Source organism: Mus pahari, chromosome 10 (genome assembly GCF_900095145.1).
Source record: "Mus pahari chromosome 10, PAHARI_EIJ_v1.1, whole genome shotgun sequence".
NCBI classification, from domain to species: domain Eukaryota; kingdom Metazoa; phylum Chordata; class Mammalia; order Rodentia; family Muridae; genus Mus; species Mus pahari.
In genome coordinates, this window is record NC_034599.1 from 109567162 (window position 1) to 109590176 (window position 23015).

Here is a 23015-nt window from a genome sequence, read left to right on the forward strand (position 1 = left end):
GTGTGTGTGTGTGTGTGTGTGTGTGTGTGTGTGTGTGTTGCTTGCATAGTCTGAGAATTAATCCTGGTGCCTTGAACATGCTAGGCCAGCATTCCACCACTGGTTAATATATTAGCCATCCTTTCCATGTATCTTTAAATAGGAGTTAGTCTTCATACCTTCATGGTGAAGCTATTAGAAGTTTGTAAAATTAAGGGTTATATAATATAAAGCACAAAATAAAAACAGAAAACACACAGGAAATGTTAGTACATGTCTGAGGTCCTAGATATAAGAGTCAAAAGGATTCGAGTCCAGCCTGAGCTACATAGTAAGACTCCCTGTCTTAAAATCAAACAAAAACAAAACATAACTCGAAGTCACAAACATTAGGAGGAAGGAAGCAAACAGCCAACATACCCTATCTACTTTCAACTGTCTCACATACAAAGGGAACCAGATAAGGTTCTTCACTCTACACAGTGGATGCAAAAGAAATCTGCATTCCTGTAGTGAGAGACACAGGCTGAGCCTCCTGGACTGCGGTGATTCAGTTCTTCTTTGAACAAGGGACATAGAATACAAGTATAGACAATGACTTCTGGTCTCGTGTGTCAAGGGAACTAGCTGCATTTAAAAATGCTGACAGCACCTCACACTTCTGTAAGAAGGGTTAGGATACTCCATTTTCACACACAGAGAGGCTTGTAACAGGGACCTACCATCAGATGTTTCTGGCATGTTGCTTTGTGATAAACTAATTTTCCATGGAGTCTAGAGAAACACTAAAGTGTCTGTTAGTGGCATCGCTACAGTATCTTGTGTCTCCAGACTGCCTACAGCAAGGGTTACCTCACAGCTGATTCACAGCTGGAGTCCCTCACCAAAGCCCCAAGTGCCCAGTTTATACTGTTGATTAAAAATGGAGCTGTGAGCTTTCCACACCAGATATGTGACTCACGCACATGTTGCCTGCTGGCTTCTGAATCTACTTTTGCGTTGAAAGCCTATTTTCCTCTGTTGCCTCTTGTGTGGTCTGTGCCCTTCTGCAGATATATGTTATTGGGCTATAGTGCCAAAGTGAGCTAGCTCTGACCAGTATGGTAGGTGATGTCTCAGCTGCTATCTTATGCTTCAAGTCAGTGCTTCCGACTTGCTGAAGGACTCCACTGTACCACCTCTGTGTGGTGCTGCCTACTCACCTATTGGTCTACTGTGTCCCCAAGGTAAACTTAACTTTGACTGCTACAAAGAAGACAGCCAGATCTCCATCAATCTCGGGCTCACTCTACAAAGTGGTTGGTTTTTAAATAAGACACAGATAACCTATCTACTTCCTTAGGGTACCCTCAGCACGCAGAGGAGTAGCTATGCCTGGGTAAGCCATCACTAGTAGTGGTAGAACCATGTTAAGAAACGTCTCTCCAGATGTTTTAGTCTCTGCCACTCTGGACAAAGATGTTGGTTTTAAAGGAAGGTACGTCCTATGTCTTATGACCGATGTCAGGGACAGGACTTCACATCAGATACTATGAAAATACACTGATGAGGATGGGGTGGGCAAATTACGGCATGTAGGCTGAACCTGGTGAGTAGACTGTCTTTGTAATAATAAACAAAGTGTGCTGAAATAATAAATGAAGTGTCTGAGTGTGTGTGTGTGTGTGCAAATGTGTTTCTGTTTGTGTGTGTACGAGTGTGTGTATCTACATGTGTGTGTGTGTTTGTGTGTGAGTGTGTATGTCTATGTCTATGTGTTGTGTACTGATGTGTGTCTATATGTTGTGTATGTGTGTGTCTATGTGTTGTGTGCTTGTATATAAGTGTGTTGTATACATGTGTGTCTGTGTCTATGTCTTGTGTACATGTGTGTAACTGTGTTTGTGTCTGTGTATTGTAACATGTGTGTCTGTTCTGTGTTTGTGTCTATGTGTTGTGTGTGTATCTATACGTTGTGTGTTGTATGTGTGTCTCGGTTTATGTGCTGTGTACATGTGTGTGCATGTTGTATACATGTGTCTCTGTGTTGTGTACATGTGTATGTGCATGTGTGTGTATGTGTGTGTGTATTGTGTACATGTGTGTAGGCCAGAAGTCAACCTCAGAGCTGTCTTTCCTCAGGATGCTTCCGCACTGTGTGAGCTGCTTTGATTTTCTTTGTTTCTGAGACAGGCCCTTTCAGTGTAGCTGAAGTTTACTTATTATTAGCTTGGCTGGCTGCTATTGGGCCTCAAGAATCCGCAAGTTTCTACCACCTCAGTGCTGAGATTACACACACACACAACCATGCCTGGCTTTATCACATCAGTTCTGGGGAGTGAACTCAGATCCCCTTGTTTGCATGGTAAGCACTTTACCAACTGAGCCCCTTTCTGCAGACGCTGGAAGCGAAGCCTGAAGGGGCACAGCTATGCTTGCCTTCGTATGCGTGTTCCATCCATGCTGCCATGGGAAGGACGTCTGGTGCCGAGGAGACTCTTTACCGTGTGGGCTTCACAGGTACATCTTGCTGGGCACTAAAATAAAGTCTATGAGTTCGCACCTCCCGTATATCCCCAGTGGGACTGGTACAAAAGCACTGAGTGCCAGTGGATAAAGCACTTGCTTTATAAGCGTGAGGGTGAGAGTTAAGATCTCTGGGTCTAGGTAGGAGTGGTGACCACTTGCAATCCCAGTAGACAGGGGAGTGATCAAAGAAGACACTGGGCATCGACTTTGCTTCCATACACACACACACACACACACACACACACACACGCACACGCACACATTCACACACATTCACATACACACATACACACATGCATACACATACATACATACACACATACATTTACATACATACATACATACATACACACTCTCATGCATCTGAGCCAGCACAAATATATACAGCCCCACAAAAAACAACATTCCTCTACACACGAACAAATAGACAAACAAACAAAACAACTGAGCTAAATAACAATGATCTTCGTGTCTAAGATGAGTCTATTGGCTTCATCTCTCTTTAGAGGAGGCCACTTGACTAGACCACTGAAAACAATATTCCCCAAGTACACCAGAAGGGACAAGAAGACTTAGTGTGCATATACTTATGTGTCTAATTCTTGTAAAATATTATATTTCATGTTCAGCCTGCTGGGCAGACAACTCACAAACTCTGTCACCCACTGGGCCATGTGTCCCTCTCCAGAGCCTACTCTTCTGCTAGACTCTTCCCTCTTTAAAGGCAATGAGCACATCCTGTGCTGCCCTGCCCTGGTTCTTCCCAGTAACACAGAGAGCCTGCACATATCTGCTGGATGAAAAACCAAGTGGAGCGAGATCCCCTTCGTTACAACTGATTGAAAAGACATCGTTCAGTTCAAGAAATGCCCTTCCCGCCATCAAAAAAGCACACAGTGTTCAAGGGGAGAGAGGAAACTGACTTCTAAGGGTGGCTTGTGGGAACACTTGTAACTGTGTCAGGTCTCTTACAGTAAACACAATTTAATGGTTAATTGTTGCTAATTGGAACTACTAATGGACCTAATTTTTAATTAAGGGATGAGATGGAAGTCATTTGGAATTAGCGCATGGGATCCAGGAGAACGCATGCTGCTGGGAGCTTGAGAAACAGCTTTCTTCTTTGAAGACACTTCAACCCTATCTGCCAGCCTGCAAATGATATGGGGAGTCTTCAAAAATAATTCTCACCCAAGCGCGGGGGGGGGGGGGGAGCATAAAGCTTGGTTGGCTTCAGCTAAGCCTCACTGTCTGCACCTAAGGAGTCTTCTCTCATGCAAATGTGTGTAAGTAGCTCACAGAAACTGCAAAGCCAGCTGTGTAGAGCTTTGCCATCTGTTTTTCTTAGTATGATTTGGGGTGAAGGCAGGGAGACTAAGTTCCATGATGCAGCTCTGGCTGGCATGAAGCGGGTCGACCTCTAACTGCCTGCATGGAGCAGGCAGGCCTGTGAGTGTCTGCATGGAGCAGTCTGACCTTGAATTCCCAAGTGCTGCGGTAACAAGCCTGTCCACCAGCCTCCGCTACAGTAGTGGTCCTCTGTGTTATACATAACTCCATGTGCAGAAATCCAACATCAACGCCTCATATTTGGCTGATGTGTTAGGACTTGTGGATGCCTTTCTGTGAAAACTCACTGGATACTAATCCTTACCCATTCTGTCCCTTTCAGACCCTCTATAAAAGTCTATGACAGAGACCAGACACATGTTGCTCCCATTCTCTGCTTTTTCCCCACTGCTTTCCCCATCCCATGTTTCAGGTTTAAATGCAGAGTCAGAAGCATCCTGGCAGAGGAGGAAGGACTCCGACTCTCCTTTTCCTTTGTGGACACAGTCTTCTTTTTTATTTTGATTCACACCAGTGTCCCAGAAGAAAGTGAAACTCATTTCCGTATTCTCCCTAAAAGTTCTTTCAAAAAGGAAACTCAGGAAACATCTGGGAGGGGGAGTGGAAGTACTCTAAGAGCCAGAGGACGGGGGATTTGTCGTGAGATTGTGTTGCTTAGTCATATCAGAGGCTACACCTGTAGAGTCTTGGTAACGTGACCACCCAAACACAAGCCGATCAGGGTGACAACAATGGACATGCCAAACTGAATGGCAAAGCCCATCAGGCCTCAACACCACACAAAGAATTACAGGCAACTAAGGAAAATGGTGGTCTTTCCCGGGAAAGAGCACACCAATTGGCTGCCCAGTGACCAGCCGTCAGTTCTGAAAGCATACAAGCAAGAGACCACAAATTTGAAGGAGAGCAGGGAGGCGTCTGAGAGAACTAACAGGGAGGAAGGGGAAGAAAGAAATATTTTGAATTAAATTATAACCTCAGAAGTAGACAAATGCAAGGCAGGCTGTATTAAGGATGTGTGGCTGCAGTCATCTGTCTTCTCATTGAGATGACCTGGGATGGCATCACTGAGCAGTGAGTGAGGACTGTGGACAGCAGTGGAATCCTTCAGAGACAGGCGATCCCCAGCGTCAGCCACCCTCTTAGGACACCTCCACTCTTGCCTTAGCATCTCTTCCTGGATAATTATTTTTTAACTATATATTCACTGCTGAAACATAACTATTCACCCTAGACCTCTCCCACCAAAACTATACCTGGTCTTAAACAACTTATTAACGACAGGAACCAAGACAAACCAAACCAAACCTGCATGGGTAAGCACATCCCTCTGACCTATGTTGCTTGTTTTCCCTCGTTACCAAAGTCCACCATGGCTACCCAGCTGCATGACCAGGTACATTATCAAAAACAGTTCAAGGTCAAACATCTTCAAATTCAACTATTTTAGTTCTCACCACTCAACAGATCTCAGCATGCCTGAGTTTTCTTTCCTTCTATCTACCTCCTATTATCTTTTGTCTGTTCTTCAAAGTCTTCCTCAGAACCATTTGTGGTTCGGCTCTTTCCTTACCCAAACCATCAGAGCACATTGCCTGTTTTCTTACTGCAGTCCAGAAATCTTCAGAAATGATTAATCTGCTTCCTTGGTGGTTGATTATTATAGCAAGCAAAATCAAATTTCCTGGACTAGCAATATGGCTTAGTGGGTGAATGCCTTTGCCTCACAAGACGGATGACCAGAGTTTGTTCTTTAAAATCCACAATAACAGGAAAGAACTGAATCCTTTAAGGTATCAGCTGGTCACCACATTTATTCTGTGGCACACACACACACACACACACACACACACACACACATGTACACACACACACACACACACACACACTAATAATTTTTTTAATTGTCACAAGAGTTGCCCACCATTTACAGCTTTGAATGAACTACCCTTCGACCTTTTTTTTGTTCTGCTGCCATCCTTCCCACTCCATATTTTTCTTAGTTTCTCTTCTGCCCGAATCCTCCTATTACATCTCCTAAAGACTCTCAGACATCACTTAGAACCCCACATAGAACCTAAGAGTGGCTTCCTCTTCTTGCATGCACACATGACACCCTTTCTTCATGTCCAAGACAAATATGGCTTCCTTGAGAACATTCCTATTATTCATCTCTTCTTAGATACATCTTTAACAGTTGTCTTCCTCCTTCCTTCCCATCATGTTAGAGGTATTCCATCTTAAAATATCAACAAGTGATCGATTGCATGCCCCATTTCTGCAGATCTTCTTAGTCATTAAATCCAATCCTGTGGCATTGCTTTCAGTTGCTGCATCTGCCCACGACTTACATGCATTCAGTCTTCCTGCCATTTCCCAAATGCCACTATCAACTTCACTCTGTGTGTATGTGTGTGTGTGTGTGTGTGTGTGTGTATGTGTGTGAACTTACCTGTAGAGGCCAGTAGAGGGCACCAGATCCCCTGTAACTGGAGTTAGAGATGGTGTGAGTTGCCTGACAAAGGTTCTGGGAACTGAACCCAGGTCCTCTGCAAAGAGTGTCAAGTGCTCTTAACTGCAGAGCCACCTCCAACCTCTCTAGGGATCATGTTTAGTAAAGTCAGATGTAGTGTTGTCTTGCTCGTGACACACTTGACACCTTCTCTTCTGCTTTCATCTGTTACATGGGTAAGCAACTCCCTCTCACCTGGCAGTATTGTATGTTCATGGTGCTGTATTGCATGATCCAGGCTTTCCTGGATCTTGCGCTGTAGACCAGGCTGGCCTTGAACTCAGAGATGTATCTACCTCTGCCCCCTTGGTGCTTGGATTAAAGGAGTGCACCACCACCGCCACCACCCAGTAATCACGAAGGTTTTAAAATTACCATAGCACTTTCTGCTCCACTTTCTGCTCTTATGCTTATTTTCAGGGTCCTGCCTACTTGTCCTGCCTCCAAGCCCATTCATCCTGGTAATGGGGCTAAATCCCACGATGGTAACTCCAAACTCCACCACCATATAAAGATAGTGGTTACGATAGATAAACACACTGGAACAGCCATCCGTCTCCCCACTGTCATGTGCGCAGACATCTTAAAGCCAACACACTCAGCAGAGAAATCGGCCTTCTCCCTATCAATGCTTAGCTCCTGAACACTGGAATGGTGGGCCACTGAGCTGTGGGGGTTAAAGACCGATGCTTTCTTAGTTTGATGTCTATCCTGATACTCAATTGCTTACAATAGCCAGGGTAATCTAAACCTGTCACTTACGACAAACTCATTAGTAATGTCATGGTCATTCTCAGAATGTGATGACATGCCACCATGATGTCTTCCCTAGATTCTTCAGTGCATTCGGCCCTTTTCTGTTTTTTTTTAGAGTTGTGGTGTTTAGTTTTGTTTGTTTACCCATTTTCCAGACATTCTCCATCCCATAGGCAGGGCAGCTGTCATTCTCCAATTCCCAATGACATTTCCATTGTCATCAGGATAGAACTCAAGTTTCCATACCTGACAATGCTACTACAGCCAACCAACTTGTTAAGCTAACTTCCTCCCTCCCTGTCTCTCTCCGTCCCACTAAGCCATCTGCACGTAGCTGCCCAACCGTTCCATCCTCTGCTCATGCAAGCCTGAGGACAAGTTGGTTCCTTGGTCTGGAACTCTCAGCTCTGTTCTTGTTTGTCTGTCTGTCTGTCTGTTTGTTTGTTTGTTTGTTTTGTACTTAGCTAATTCCCATGTGTCTTTGCTTCTATGTTTAGAGAATTCTTTTCCTGGAGACTTTCTCTGATCTCTGCTGGTTCGTGTCCACTGTTCTGTCTTGTATCAACATAATCTATTGCGGCAATAATGGTTAGTGTGACTGTAGCAAACACTATCTGAATACATAGTTTATGCCAGGATCTGTTCTAAGCATAGTGTACAGCTTAACATAGCCAATACTTACAACCACTTCATGTGATCAGTATCTCCCCAGAAAAGTAATGAACTACAGGAAGTTCAGTAGTTTTCCCAAGTGTCCACAACCAAAAAACCGATACAAATAGCTTCTGAACTTGAACTGTTTACTTATGAATTGAACAATAGTTGTATTTACATTGTTGTAGTAAGATGCTCATAACTAGTGTCTTTCTATCCTAATGAGAAGTTCTATTCCCATCGCTGGACACAAGCTAATGCATAGAATGTTACCAACTGAGATAAGATAAAAAACAAAACAAAACAACTAAGCGAACAACAACAAAAACAAATGACACATGACTAAACAAAGAATTCTTACTCAAAATGAGAATCACACAGACCTCACTGTGATGTATGTCAAAACTGTGTTTTGTCCTCAAATCTCAAATGACTGCTTGCCATCCAATACCCTCACCCTGTTCCCCATTCTACGAGCTGACATATCTTGTGCTGTATGCCTAGTAGACCTCCCACTGGAGTCTATCTGGCAAAGTCTTATTCAGCTTAACCGATTCTTTTCCAAATCCAGTTTATTCATTTGTATCTCAAAACTTCCTTCTATAACATTTATATCATTACAAATAATAATTACAAGAAACAGCATGATAAAATTGAACTATGCTGTTCATTTTTTTTTAACTGAGGACTGGCTTTCTGTTTTCATTTACATCTGTGATCTTAGCATAGTGCCTACCACCCAGACATAGACTGGGAATGTTTGAAATATTAACTGAACAAGAATAGGTTAGATTATATCTCCATGAATAATTAAATTAATATGAACTCTAGTATAGTAAAGCAATTTGATTGGCTCATATATTGGCAAAAGCTAATTAACTAAATTGCTTGATACTGGTACACTGGGATATTTGAAAAAGAGTTATCACCTTAATCAGACTCATTTGCTTTCCTAATATGATCAATGTTTAGACAAAAGATACTTAGTTGTTGTACAAAAGCCAATCAAATTGTCTACAAGCCAATTAACAACCATTTGTTCAAAGTGTATCTATCTCTACTTAGGCATAAGCCTAATAAGAGAACAACTGTACTATATGTCTAACCACCATCCAAATCTTGTAAGGATGAACAAAGTGTAAAATGGCCCAAAGTACAATTTTCCATATGCTCCCTATTGGTCCCTTCCTTTGTACTCCAAGAGTGGCAACTTAATATGTCTTTTATTGACCAGTGATCATATTGCATTTTCGTGTGTGTGTGTGTGTGTGTGTGTGTGTGTGTGTGTGTGTGTGTGCGTGTGTGTGGTTAGGGCTCCGTGTTTAGGTGTGTTTACATGTGTACAGGTACAGATATGCATGAATGCACATGTACATGGGAATAAGGAGAGGTCAAATTTGGATATCATTCCTTGGGATCCATCCACATATTTTATTGAGGTAGGGTATTACATTAGTCTGGGGCTCATCTATTTGGCTAGACTGGCTGGTCTCTGCCTCCCCAGTCATGGCATGACTGTGTGTCTGGCTTTTTTAATATGCAAGCTGCAGGACTGAACTCAGAGCCTTCTGTAAGCACTCTCAGGACTGAGACAACTCATAAGCCCCATATCTTGGAATTTAATTTTCCTATATGATTTTATTTACTATTCCACAAACACACACTTACATGCTTAAGTTTCTTTTAAGGTATTATATTTAACAAGTCGTTTACCTGTTTGACAGTTTTAGTGGAATTATATGGGAATTCCCAAGGTAAAGCATTGTTTCATGCCAATATTGATTAGTATAGAGGGGAACCCGTGGGCACAAACACTTCCAACCACCAGCTTGCAATTTTCATTGTGATGTGATGTGTTTGTGTGTGTATGTGGGTGGGGGAGTATGTGAATATCTTGCTATATTCATTAACACACACACACACACACACACACACACACAGAGTCTCACCATATAGTTGCCTAGAAGTCACCATGTAGACTGGACTGGCCTCAAGTTTATTGACATGTGCCTATCTCTGACTCTTGAATTCCTGGATTAAGGGTGTGTACCACCAAGGCCAAAATTCATTATGTTCTTAAAAATGAGAGGATACTTGGTTGAGGGGTTATTTGTTATTATTAATATTGGTTAATTGTGAAGTATATAAGCCTTTTGTCAAGCAAAGGGGCCAAAGTTTAAAGAAAGTAAAAGCTATACATGACAAACCAAGTCTCCTCTACAGAGTCACGTGTTTTAAATGCAAACGACACATTAAAATGGCAGGCACATGACATTTTAATGAATGGCAATCCATGGAGACCTAGAGTACCAAAGCGATGTCTAGCTGGAAGCCAACTCTTTGCTCTTCAGTCAGGAAAACCATACAGCTCTGAGATGAGTGCAGCCGTGAGGATAACTGAAGAGATGCATGGACAGGAGGAAGCACTACCCTTAGATGCTGTATCACTAAAAGGGCCTTGAGTGGGATGCTCTTCACTGAAATCCATCTTCTGGCTGCCAGCCTCAATTGCCTCCTGGGTTCTTTTGCACATTTCCTGAACCAGGTTTCATGTGCTCTTTGCAAAGACCTTCTTGGTTCTCTCTGAATATCTTTAACCACCAAACATGCCAAAGACTCAAAGTTCCAAGTTCTCCATGCTTGCTACTACTACTCTTCAATTAGTTAAAATAAATTAACAAAAATCAACTGGTTTTTTTTTTTTTATGGTTGTGTTCATTTTCATCTTTCAACAAAGCAAAAGTGAAAGTTAAGATGCAAGCAAAGTATCTATGCATTTCAAAATGTTTTTTTTTAAAAAAGCACCAACTTCTTTATACACATATGCTCAGCTCCAAATCGCACCATTAACATTTACAAATCAAATTAAATATTGCCAATTGATTGCTGAAGCCTCTCCTCTATCCTCAAAGCGACCTCTGCTACCGTGCTGTGAAAACGGAATACCAGAAGTGTCACTTTTGATAGCCCAAATACGACATCTTAGGAAAGAATTGAAGTTTTGATTCATTCAACAATTTTTTTTTTTGAATACACATATCAGGTCCTGTCCTAGGAGCCAAGCAAGCACAAGGGAAAACTCTGACTTCTGAGGAATTCTGGTCTCTAAAGCAGTGCTTCTCAAGCCTTCATTTTATTAACATGCGATTTTTTTTTTTTTTTTTTTTTTTTTTTTACAAATGTCAAATCTTTCTCCTGCTCATCAGAAATTCTGACGACCTCGTCAAACTGTGAGACCCACTGATACACAGAACATTGACTAAATTTTCTGCATATCTTTCATCTCGGAGATCTTACTTTTATTTTAAAGACAGTGTATTTATTTTCTAGACATAAAGCCCGATTGTCCTAGGAAATAGACTTGTAACCACACACCCCTCCCCTTGCTAAAACGAAATGCCAGCTTCCCTTGCCTACCCCTGTTGAGAATCACTGCTTTGGAGAGTTTTGAAGAAAACCAGGCAAGTTCCATCTCTCCCGTCCAATTAGGTCTGAAAGGAATGAGATTTTCCTACCTGACATAACAGCTGGTGAAGTACCATAATTCTGTCTTGGGATTGAATCTTGGAATGAAAAAGAGCATGAGAGAGATTGCAATGAAGTCCAAAGGAAAATAAAATCAGAGACTTAGCTTTACAGGTTGGAAGGGCCCAGTGCACGCCCCACAGCCACCTGCCCCCACCCACTTTCTGCAAGCACTCCAGGCACTGTGACTCTAGAGGACAGTTGATTCTTAGTCTCCAGTATCAGCAGCTTGTGCATGCTACAGGGAACCCCTCCGTCTCAGAGTACCACCGTCTTCCTCTCCGTCTGTTTGGTTGCTCTTTTTGGGAATCATGGGAGGCTCTTGCTCTCCCTAGATGTTTTAATAGTTTTATGCGACAGCCTGTCTGGAGGGCACCCAAGTGTGGTAGCAATGGAGAATAAAATAAGTAACTTTAAAGGAAATTAATAAAAATTCTTCATGTTCTCACACCATATGGATTAAATGTATTAAAAAGCCCAAGCTCCACCCCCCCCCCGCCTTTTTTTAAATCAGAATCCTGACCAGGGGCAGAGCACAGAACACTCTCTGTTCCAGGATCAGGAACCTTGTGTATAGCTACCAAGGCTAGCCAAGGCTAGATCTCATGAAACAGAGGATGCATGGTTATGTTTCAAAGTGTCATAACATTGGAGGTAGCAAAATATAGAGAGAAGCTAAACTACAAGTAGCCATTGCACACCTGGGGATGTGTGTGTGGGGGGCACTGGAGAGCAATCAGCTGCTTTAAAAATGACAAAGAGGCCTTGACTCCTACTACTCAGGCACAATCTTCTCTGTAGGTTTTTATTAGTATAGAGCAACTATACATTATGATGGGTTTATTGCATTCCAATATATGTACATGTAACTTCTGCCATGTTCACCCACAGCCTATAGCCCTCTCTGCCCCCCTTCTGGAACCCTCTTACCTATTTTCCCATTCCTAACTATCCCTTAGCCACGAAAGTGGTGCAGAACCTGCAGTTGCAACTGACCTTCTAAGACCTAAAAACAATGTGCCTACTCACAGCTTTGATGAAGGCATCAGTGGTAATATGTGAACTCTTATCTCATTCATGGGACCTGTATTGTCCGTTAAAAGTTTAGACCCCTCCCCCAACTGTACATTTCTATGCACTTAATAACTTTTGAGGTGATTCGCACAATATCTCCCAGTTTAATGCCAATCAGATCATTCTTCTGAGGGAATAGCATCTCTGCAGAGGGCTGTGAACATCGGAAAGCACTTATGGCGACAGGACCAAGCAAGCATTGCTCAGAATTCAGCTGCAAAGAAGCCATAGTTACAAGTGGCTTGGTCTCCTGAAATAGGCCAGCCGCCTATTGACTTGATTATCAGCCCCACTGTGAAGTAGAGTCAATTTGATAGCAATTCCAAAGATGTTGGTAACAGTGATCTTAGTTCCCAGGTACCTTTTCATAAAACTTCAAGCTACTATTCAAAACTTAGAAAAAATGAGTTAAGTTTTATATCACATTGTAATATATACATATCTATAATTACAATACAAATAGAAGCATATATATTAATATAGTTAAATATTGACTACTGTTTAGTAATTGAGGAATACAAACAAAATGATCAAAATAGAAAATCCTTCAATCTCATTGTGAAGAATAAACATCCTTGTTTTATAATATTTTTGTTTAAGATTGATTTTACTTTTAATCTATATGTATGTGTGTATTTGCATGTGTGTGCAGTACTCATGGATGCCAGAAGGGGTCCCCAGATTCCCTAGAGCTGAAGAGAACAGGCAGTTGTAAGCCACTTGATGTGGGTGCTGGGAACTGAACTCAGGCCCTCTGAGGAGCAGCAAGTGCTCCTAAGCACTGAGGCACCTCTCCAGACTCCACCCAATTTGAGCTTCTTGCCAGAGTTCCTTTATAAGTGATCCCTCACAGTTACCCTGTGCCCCACAGGAGCAAGGTCCCAGCCCTAGGTTCTTGGCTTGTCATATCGACGTTGCTTTCCCTAGGTGTGTGGGACTCTGTGCTCTCACGCTGTGCTAGTCTTAGGTCTATGGATGAAGGAGTAGTGGTTGGTTAAGTAGTCTCTACTAAACACTGTCTAGAATACCACGAGTATTTTGAGACATAAAGTCCTCCTTTATTTTTACTTTATTTTAGTCTTCCCATCCACCAGCTTCTCAGAATTGAAAGTTTACAACCAGGGGACGTGTGTTGAAGTGATTGGTTGGACACTTGGCTTCTAACTGGTGCTGTACAACTTGAAGGCATGATCAAAGCTAACTTTCCTCCAGGTTTATGAATAATGTGTGGGTTGTTTATCTTATCTGATGTATGTGTATGCTTATGTATATGCTTATATGTAGAATTATAGCAATGATAGTTTTAATCGTGTTATTCAGTTTTCTATGCCCTGTTTTACTTCCAACTCACTCAGGTAGAAATAGAAACTCAACAGTGTTTCTATTAGGACTTTTAGGTAATGATGTTAATTACTTGAGCTCAAGATCCATATTCCTAGAAGTAAAGATTTAATATTTGTAAATAACTCTCCACCCCTAACTTGCCCCTAACTCTTCATCCATTCTTTCCATGAGAAAATTTCCCTGTAAAGAACTGTTATGTTACAATAAGATTAAAGAACTTTTTAAAAAATCACAACCTTTGTATCTACACTTTCTGTCTTGTATTAGTTTGTAATTGGCTATTTTTTTTCCTTACGCATTCACTTAAGGAATTGTAGTCATTAGGATTTACGAAGCTATTTATCGCTTAAGAGGCTATTTACTGAGTCATAATTCCATGTAAGATCTTCTGCTCAGTTTTGATATTTATACCTAATGTTGGAAAAATGAATAACACATATTTTCATCTGGTAATAATCAGACTTTTGGAGCAGTGGAGAAGTGGCATGCCTGGAGAATGACAGCGAGCGCTGGCTCATCAGGACTACAATTCCAGGATCGTTTTGTGTGTGTGTGTGCTTGGCAATACTGACACCATGGAAATCAGATGATGTCACAGTGCAAAGGTGACTTGGGTAAGGAAGGCAACCTACACTGGAGATAAGGAGCCTGCAGAACAATGTCTTTTGCTTTCTTTCAGCAGAGCCTGGTGACATTGTAAGTCACTGGTGACCAGCAGCCGAACAAAGGAAACAGAGATAAGAAAGTTGTAAAACAATATTGTCGTGCAATATCGAGGTTCTTAAAACACACTCAAGTCCCAGGCGGCTTCTGCTAAAGCTCCCAGTAACTCGATAAGAAATTATGGATAATGGAGCTTTTCTTTCATTGAAGGAATTCTGTGAGAAAGAATAAACAAAAGCAGGAGAAGTGGAAAAAAAATCCTCCAAGGTTAGAACTATGACATAAAATAGGTGCCTTGTTCACATCCAATTTGTTTAGCTTAAAGCCTGGACATTCAGCCCAGCTTAGAATTGGGTAGCGAACTGACCAATACACTTTGAAGAGGAAAATTCCAGATGGAAATTCTTTTAATGACATGATTTTAAAATTTGAGGTGGCACGAGATGAGATATACCTGCCTTTTTTGAAGATCAAAAAGTAAGGAAGCTTTGGTTCAATATAATTCCTTTTGTCACAATCTTAAAAAGGAAAGTAGGGTCTTTATCTCTGTTTAGAGCAGGATACTACTACTGTATCTCCTCTGCTCGGTAGCCTAACCAGTGCCTACCCTGAATTATCCCCCAAATCTCACTGTACTATGCCCTGGGATCCTATCTGTTCCTGGACCGTTTCTGTTCCAATCCTCACTTTTTATAAAATTTCCGAGAGCTCAGATGTCTGAAAGTCTCTGAAGACCGTCTCACTGGAGAGAGATACCAGTATACAGCGATGGAGGCTTGAATGAAAAATGACCCCTACAGTCTCAGGGATTTGAACACTTGGTCCTCGCTGGTAACATTGTTTGAGGGAGCTATGGAGCTTTCAGGACACAGGACATTGTTGTGGAGAGCAGGTCACTCAGAGCAGGCATTGAGCATTTATAGCTTCAACACACCTCTTGTTCTCTTCCCGAACTTCCTGTGTGTGTGACGGAAATTCAATCACACTGGTTCCTGCTCCTGCCACTGGCTGTGTCACCTTCCTTGGCATTATGGGCTCCTTCTTTGGAACTCTAAGCCAAACAGGCTCTCCCTTCTGTAAGTTGCTCTTGGTCATGAGGTTTTATCATGCCGACAAGAAATAGCTAACACATGGTTCAGATGACAGGGTGGAGGATGAACTGCAGACTGTTGAGGCTGAAAGCTGAAGATACAGTTAGGAGACTGACACAACAAGCCAGACAAAGCCAAGGAATGGGGAAGACAGGGTAGATCTGACAAATGTCCAGGATTTAATTCCTGGGATTTAAAGTAATGGCGTGTGGTGGAGAGGAAGAAGGACAGTGTATGTGTTGAGTCCCAAGGATAGAGTTGGGCTATTCGGTGGATCATCACAGTAGTGACTTGAAATAAAACAGGACAGGGACACAGAAGAGGAGAAGGCTAGGGCTGGAAGGAGAAGCACAAGGACATCCAGGAGATGAATGTGAGTGATAGTGACTTTGAGATGTTGAAGACAGATCTCCATGGAGACCAGGTAGATGCGGTTAATGTTCTGAGACTAGCATTGAAGACTCCGATTTAAGAGTCTTCAGTGTGGTTGATGGGATGGGAAACCATGCGTGTGGATCAGATTGCTGAAGGAAAGCATGTATGGATTGAGCAGTGAGGTGCTAATCTGAGCTTGCAGAAGGAAGGACGGAGGAATGGCCAGAGAGAAGGTGTGGAGAGTCAGGCACAATAGGGGAGTTTACTGGACAAACTGGGCCAGATATCTAGATACATGCATATTTCACTTCAAAATACAGGTGGTTTATATTTTTAAAAGGAATGGGGCATCAAGACTACCCTGGTTCTGTGTGCCCATGGGGCAAGCTGATGGCAAATGGGTCATGGTTCTGCTCTCTACACACAAAGTTCTTATATTCCTGGCTGCTGAAGGTACTGTCTCCACCCATTAGGTGTCCAACACCCAGGGAAAAATATTGCATAGAAGTAGAAATCCCTCTAAGTTATAATTTCAACACCATGTATATTTTTATAATATGGCCAATACAGAGAGTAATTGATTCCATATGATTAGGGTAATTTGCTTACCTTCAGCGAGTTCATTCATTGACATGATTAGAGGGTTAGCTTTGGAACCCTGGGATATCATGTTAGCAGTTAACACAGTGGACATATTAAAGACTTAAGTGATATCCCTTGATAGAGCAAGCAAAGGAGCCGGATTGTTGATTTAATAGGGTGGTGCATCTATTACGGTGACCTGAACTTGCACCAGGTAGGGCTCATCAGAGGCTAAGCGTGGCTCACTTGGTAAGTGCCTACTTATCATATAGCACAGTAGGGCTGCTGTGTATCCTGCAATTCAACAACATCCCAAGGATGTACACAGAATTATTAGTCTCAATTTGTAAGAAAAGAAGCGAATCTCTAGGAAGCCAAGGAATGTGGCCTAAACATGCACAGCCAACACAAAGCCAAGTTGGGCTTTAGACCCCGATGCCATGCCTAAGTCAACTGGAATCCCTTAAGTGACAGTAAGGGTGCTGTGAGATACGTCCACTTAGGTGGGAACAGTGAAGTAAATAAATCAACTGGGTAATCCACAGCAAATGCAAATTTTAAAAAGACATGATGGCATGCAGTGTGAAGGAGGTAGTTTAACAGAAGAAAGGACTGTATTCACAACACCAAGACTGCTCAATTACAGTTTTGAATGGATCAGCAAAACAATGTGTCTTCTCCTCTCAAAAACCTTATCAGGTCGCCAACTTCTAATGTTAATGTCATATTGCCAGCAATTAATGTTATATTATGCTCGTACTGTAACTAAACACTGCTTACTTGCCATAGTGAAAGCACACAACGAAACAAGGAAAAGGTAACAGGAAATTTGGCATTGAAAGCAAGGTCCATGTGCGGCAGTCTTTCCCTTGCTGAGCGGGGCCATGGTGCACAGGAAATAATTACATGATTATTTTGGCAGTTGCCAACGGGGAAAAGTGGTGGCCGCATCTGATTCCATTCAGGTTGAAAAGTCTTAGATATACAATTTTAAATTATTTATTTAATTAGGAACTACAATAATTTGAAGCCTACTCTATTATCATTTTAGGGTTTTTGGTTTTCTCGGGAGGGTGTTTTTTCTGTTTTTCTGGTTTTTTGTTTGTTTGTTTGTTTGTTTTCTAAGGAGCCAGGCACATATTGTGTCTTTACTAGTTGGCAAATTGAAGTGTTCGCAATGAAACTGACTTTGCTTTTTAGTCAAATGGGTAAAAAGTATAAAGGGTTTCTTCCTATATTTCTGTTATGCCTCATTTTTTTTTTTTACAAGTAAAGGTCACACTTAAGGTTGTCATTTAGCACAGTAAAGTTGTCTTTACTCTTATTCATCCTCAATTGACAGAGAACCTGACAGAGAATGAACTGTACTGTGAAAATCTGAGAGGCACTGGGCCTTCCAATCCTGTGTCTGGAATCTGTTTTAGTAGGAATACATGAAGAGACAACAAATCATCTTTACATTGGACCAAAAGCTGTACAAATATTAGTCTGAAACTATCTCTCCAATGAGAATGATCTGAACTACGGTGTAAAGTTAAATGTGATCTCAGAGCTGACTTCAAAAATCTAACTGAGAACGAAATTCTATGATCCAGCTCCAACTCTTGGGCAACTAACTTATGGTACAATATGGGGGAACAGGTGTATAGCTTATGACAAACCAAAGTTCTTTCTTGGAAGTGTGTGATTTTCCTCTATATCTTTTGAGTAAAGGGACCCATTTTTATAGGTCCTCCATCCACAGTTAGTATACATAAGGCATATCAGCAGTGTGCAGTGCCTCCATGAGACTCATAGACACGGTATATCAGAGACACGTAGGCTTAAAGCACAAAGTTAGAAGTATAAGGAATTCACAAGTCAAAATGAGTGATCTCACTCTACAGAGTGGGAGCTTGAAATCCTTAGATACTATGTCCTCAATGGCACAATTCAGATTTAGATCAAGGTTTCTTGACTGATTCTCCTGGGGTCTTTCTACACCGTTTAACCTGTGTCAGTTAAAAGAAAGCATGCCTTTCCCTCCATGTCTTTACAAAAGACAAGATCACCTGCACTAGGGTGCATACTAAACACTAAGGTGCGACTGCTGGCAGTCAGCCCATAGGACTTGCATTCACTAATGATGTTGAGCATAGGTTTAGTGTACTAGGTTGTATTAGATGCAAATATTGGAGGGGCTTCTTAAAAAAATACAAAGCCTTGCTAGTGAGTTCAAGTACATCATAGATGGAGATCAAGTGTATTACTGGCATTTTTTTTTTCAGTTCATGTGATGGCTCATCTTGTTTATCAACTTGACACCAATGGGAAGTGGGAAGAAGAAACTGCAATTGAGAGATTACCTCCATCAGACTGGCTTATAAGCATGTCTTAACTCCATCAGACTGGCTGGTAAGCATGTCTTCAGGACATTTAAAAATTACTAATCAGTGTAGAAGGACCCTGCTCACTGTGGGCAGTGCTATTCCCTAGTCACACAGGCCTGGGCTATATAAGAAAGTTATTCAAGCAAGTCAGTAAGCATTGCTCCTCTGTGGTCTCTGTTTCAGTTCCTGCCTCCATGTTCGTGCCTTAAGCTCCTGCCCTGGCTTCCTTTGATGATCCACTGTAACCTGCAAACCAAATAATCCCTTTCCTCTCCGTGATGCTTTTGCTCCTTGTTTTATCACAGCAACAGAGACGCGAATGAGAACAATATCCCTTTTAAGAGGAAGACTAGTCAAAAGCATCATAACTGTAAGAAAAGATTAAACATGTCAGATTCTGTTCCTTCTCTTCAATAGTCACTGTGCCAGTACCTCCACAGGAGAAATAAACACTCAACTGGGCCAACTTCTCAGTGACTTCAGACATTGAGAGTGCATAAAAAGGTCTTTACACTGATTATAGTTGAAACTGCTCTCTTGTGTGTGAAGGACCTAGGAAGGACAGTGGGTCATTTGGTAAATAGCTGCAGAAAGGAAAGCAGCCCACGTACATGGTCACGAGGTACAGATCTACATGTGTAGGCAGAAAGGTCCCTTTCCAGAAAGAGCTCTGGTGCACTTGCTGTACTGTACCAAGGAACCAGAAGGGTCTCAATTCTAAAGACAATGCCACAGGACCTTCATCCTTGCGCATGTGAATGAGTGTTCCCTGGGATTGAACCTGCATGCAAGCTTGCTCATGCCAGAACCCTACAGCTTTGTGGGACCAGCAGTGTATTGGCAATGCTAAGGAAAAGAGAACATGGCATCTTCTCAAGTCCCAGGAGACAAACTAAACTCTTCCACTCACCGTTCCTGCTGTCCCCAGGGAAAGATGGTTCATCTGCTGTGTCAGGGGACCCACGATGTTAGTTGGCTGCATTGACATGGGGTGGTCCACGGCGGGTGTGATCACAGCACCCTAAAAGCACATACAATGTCCATCTGAAAACAGTTCCATGAGGAAGAAAACGTTCTTTATCAAAAGCAAATACAGCCTTTGGTGAGTTTGCTTTTCATGGTAAACAGTGAATAAATTCAGACTGGGATGATCTGGTGCCTGTCTGGGTCTTTCTGTTCACGTGCAAAATCTGTGGCACCAGCAATTCCCTTTGCTAAGATATGATTGACGTGCAATGTGTCTAACACACCTGACTTTTACCTTTAGGGGTGTTTTCAAATAAATCCTCTGCACCCTTCTCCTACAGTTCTGATATATTTCTCTGATTGAAAATTGGGAACAGTAACAGAAATCCTCTAATTTTTCTTGATATTGAATAAAACTTTCAGTTTGTTTACTTTTTACATTTAAATTTTTTGTGCGGTGTGTAATATGTTTTTTTGTGTGTGTATGTACATGTATGCACATATTTGCACACATACTCAAGCACACAAATGTTTTAGCATGTGTATAGAGGCCAGGGGTATCATGTAGGAGTTGGTTCTCTTTTCTACCATTTGAGACCCAGGGAATGAACTCCTGATGTCAGGCATGGTGTCAGGTATCTGCTGAGCCATCTCCCAGGCTCATGGCTTACTCCATCTACTTGTAATTTAAATAAGCACTTCTTGCTTACCCCAACATACCCCATCTATCACCTATGACAGGGGTCATGAGGTAACAGGACCCATGTGAGCTTCTTCACAGTATAAGGATTCAAAGCCTAACATGAATTATCCAAGAATCAGGTTACTATTTCAATATCTTTACTTCTTGGTTGATCTCTTCTGATTTTTTTTTACTTGATTTAACCTTTCAATATAAGAAACTATACTGAACATTTTAAAGCTAGTGTGTTTGTGTTTGTGTGTGTGTGTGTGTGTGTGTGTGTGTATCCATAAGTCAATATTTTATAGTTTTTGGCTTTTTATGTTTTGTGTATGTGGGATGCTGGTGATAACACTGACAGCGGTTGTGGTGCACTTATTAGTGTGAGTGTGTACATGTGTCTGCACCTCTGGAATCCAGAGTTTAATATTTCATGTCCTTCCCCAGTATCCTTCTCCTTTATTATTTTTTACACAGGATTCTTATGCAAATGACAAGATATATAAGCTTCAAGTCATAATTATAAACAGGTATACATATCAGAATTTAGACACACTACTTTTCTTCCTGCTCCTTGATTTTCCTTACTAAAAGCAATTTATTTTTTCCTAAAAAAAAAAAAAAAACCTTCCCTGTGAATCCTCTAAGAACTAATCCTTTTAAGTCCCCTGGGGATGAACTCCAAAAGCCTCTCAGAACTCAAGGAGATGCTCTGATGCATTTCTCTAACTCTAACCACAATGTGGCACTCTCTTGGCATCTTAACCCTGTGTGGGCACAAGAGTTCCTTCTCTTCCTGAGTTTCAAACACAGGCGGCCTTCTTAGTATGTCTGTCCATCCAGCCCAGGGATCACCTACTACAGTTCCAGAAATAATCTCAGTTTAATCAGTCTTACTACTTACATAAAGGAACAGATATGAAAAGCCACAATGAAACCCACAGCGTGTGTGTGTGTGTGTGTGTGTGTGTGTGTGTGTGTGTGTGTGTGTGTGTGAGAGAGAGAGAGAGAGAGAGAGAGAGAGAGAGAGAGAGAGAGAGATCCATCTTTTTCCGTGAGGAGGAGGCTGCCCTCTCCCTGGGGTGTTATATGAGAGGCAGACTTAAGGTTTTGTTTGGGAAGCAGTCAGTGAGGGAGGTGGGCAATCTTGTGACAGATCCATCAAAATTCTCACAGGATAAGGACAGAGGGACAGGATGCCTGCACTTGGAATTAATTTAGAGAAGATTGTCTGATCTCTTAGAGACTTCCTTCACAGAAAACCGTGTATGGGGAGTCATTTGATGGCAGCTGCCAGCGCAATGTTCTGCCTATAAACCCCAAATCTGCCAATCACACAGAAGAGTGGGGAGGGACTTGTCATAATCTGGAATTGTAAATAGCAAGACCAAGCACAGAGTGAAAAAATAATAGGAGGGAAAGATTCCCCAAACAGATGAGTTACCGTAGATAAACAACTGATGCGATAGAGATTCTTGGGAGAAATTTCATAAGACTATTTGCTTATTGTCAGTAAAATGTTCAATGGACAGAAAATCCCCACAAGTTATCAAGAACATTAAGTTATTTAATCTCAAGGGAATGGAAGATGCTCACAATTAGTAAGTTAACTGGAAGTGATTGACAAGAACAATGAAGTTTTGACGGTGCTTTATCAAGGACAGATACCTTAGTGGGTCTGAAGTGTTGGTTATAGTAACAGAGAATGGTGTTTGTCAGCAATGGTGCTTATCAATGTCAACAGAATCTCTTTTGTATTGTGCAATACAAAGGGGAAATGTGAAAGAGAAAAGACGGAAAACTTTAGAATTGTTAAGGCAAACCAGCACCCTCAATATACACTGTCAAATCTGTCCCCACTGATGCACTTAAGCTATGGACTTCAGCGTGCTCTGTGACAGCCCTTGCCAACACAGTAAGGGTGACATTGTCTCCTTGAAATATATAGAGTGTGCTGTCTGAAAAGCACTCACTGGACAAATGACAGCACAAGAGGAGACATCTTTTTCCTTTCAGCATCTCTGGATGTCTGGATTTGCTCAGTGTTTACTTTGCAAAGTAAAATCCTGTAGTGCATGCCTTTAATACCTCCAAATAAAGCAAGCAATGGTCTCATGGCTGACGTGCAATCTGGTCCATGCGAGCCACTGCTGCTGTGAGATAAAGTCCTTCTTCCTGTCATCAGAGGGATGAGATGGTCACACAGCCCAGAAGTAAGAATGACAGCAGTGGTTTGGGTAAAGTATGCAGAAGTCACCTCAAGTGAAGAAGGATAGGAGGACAGACTAAATTAAGGAAGGAATAGATTCCTTCAGGATTCTGGCAGGGACTCAGAAGGTCCAGATAACTGGTAAAGATTGCCTGCAGAGACAGCTCTTGTTTTTTAAAGGGCATTGCAAACAAGGGTATTAAACACAGCCAGGCTTACTTAGGGCCTGGATATTTGTAACCTTGAGTTGAACCATGTCAGGACTCTCATCTCTAATCCCGGAACATAAACAGTACACTTCATAAAACACCTTATAATTTCATTTTTAAAGGGAACTTCTTTTTAAAAAAAAATGAAAGAAAGTATTTAGGAAATC

The 23015-nt window shown here is 41.7% G+C and overlaps 1 protein-coding gene across 8 annotated transcripts in view; it reads right to left on the bottom strand.

Annotated features, from left to right (window-relative positions):
• Rbms3 (RNA binding motif single stranded interacting protein 3) overlaps positions 1 to 23015 on the bottom strand; it is a 682938-nt gene that overhangs the window by 39689 nt on the left and 620234 nt on the right. For 5 of the 8 annotated variants that reach the window (XM_029542747.1, XM_021206004.2, XM_029542745.1 and 2 more), the window contains 2 exons: positions 19693 to 19803; positions 11275 to 11322 (listed from right to left, as the gene is read on the bottom strand). In XM_029542747.1, the coding sequence (XP_029398607.1) occupies positions 11275 to 11322; positions 19693 to 19803 (159 nt within the window). The remainder of the gene's footprint in view (positions 1 to 11274; positions 11323 to 19692; positions 19804 to 23015) is intronic. The other 3 variants (XM_021206005.2, XM_029542746.1, XM_029542749.1) reach the window with 1 other exon arrangement.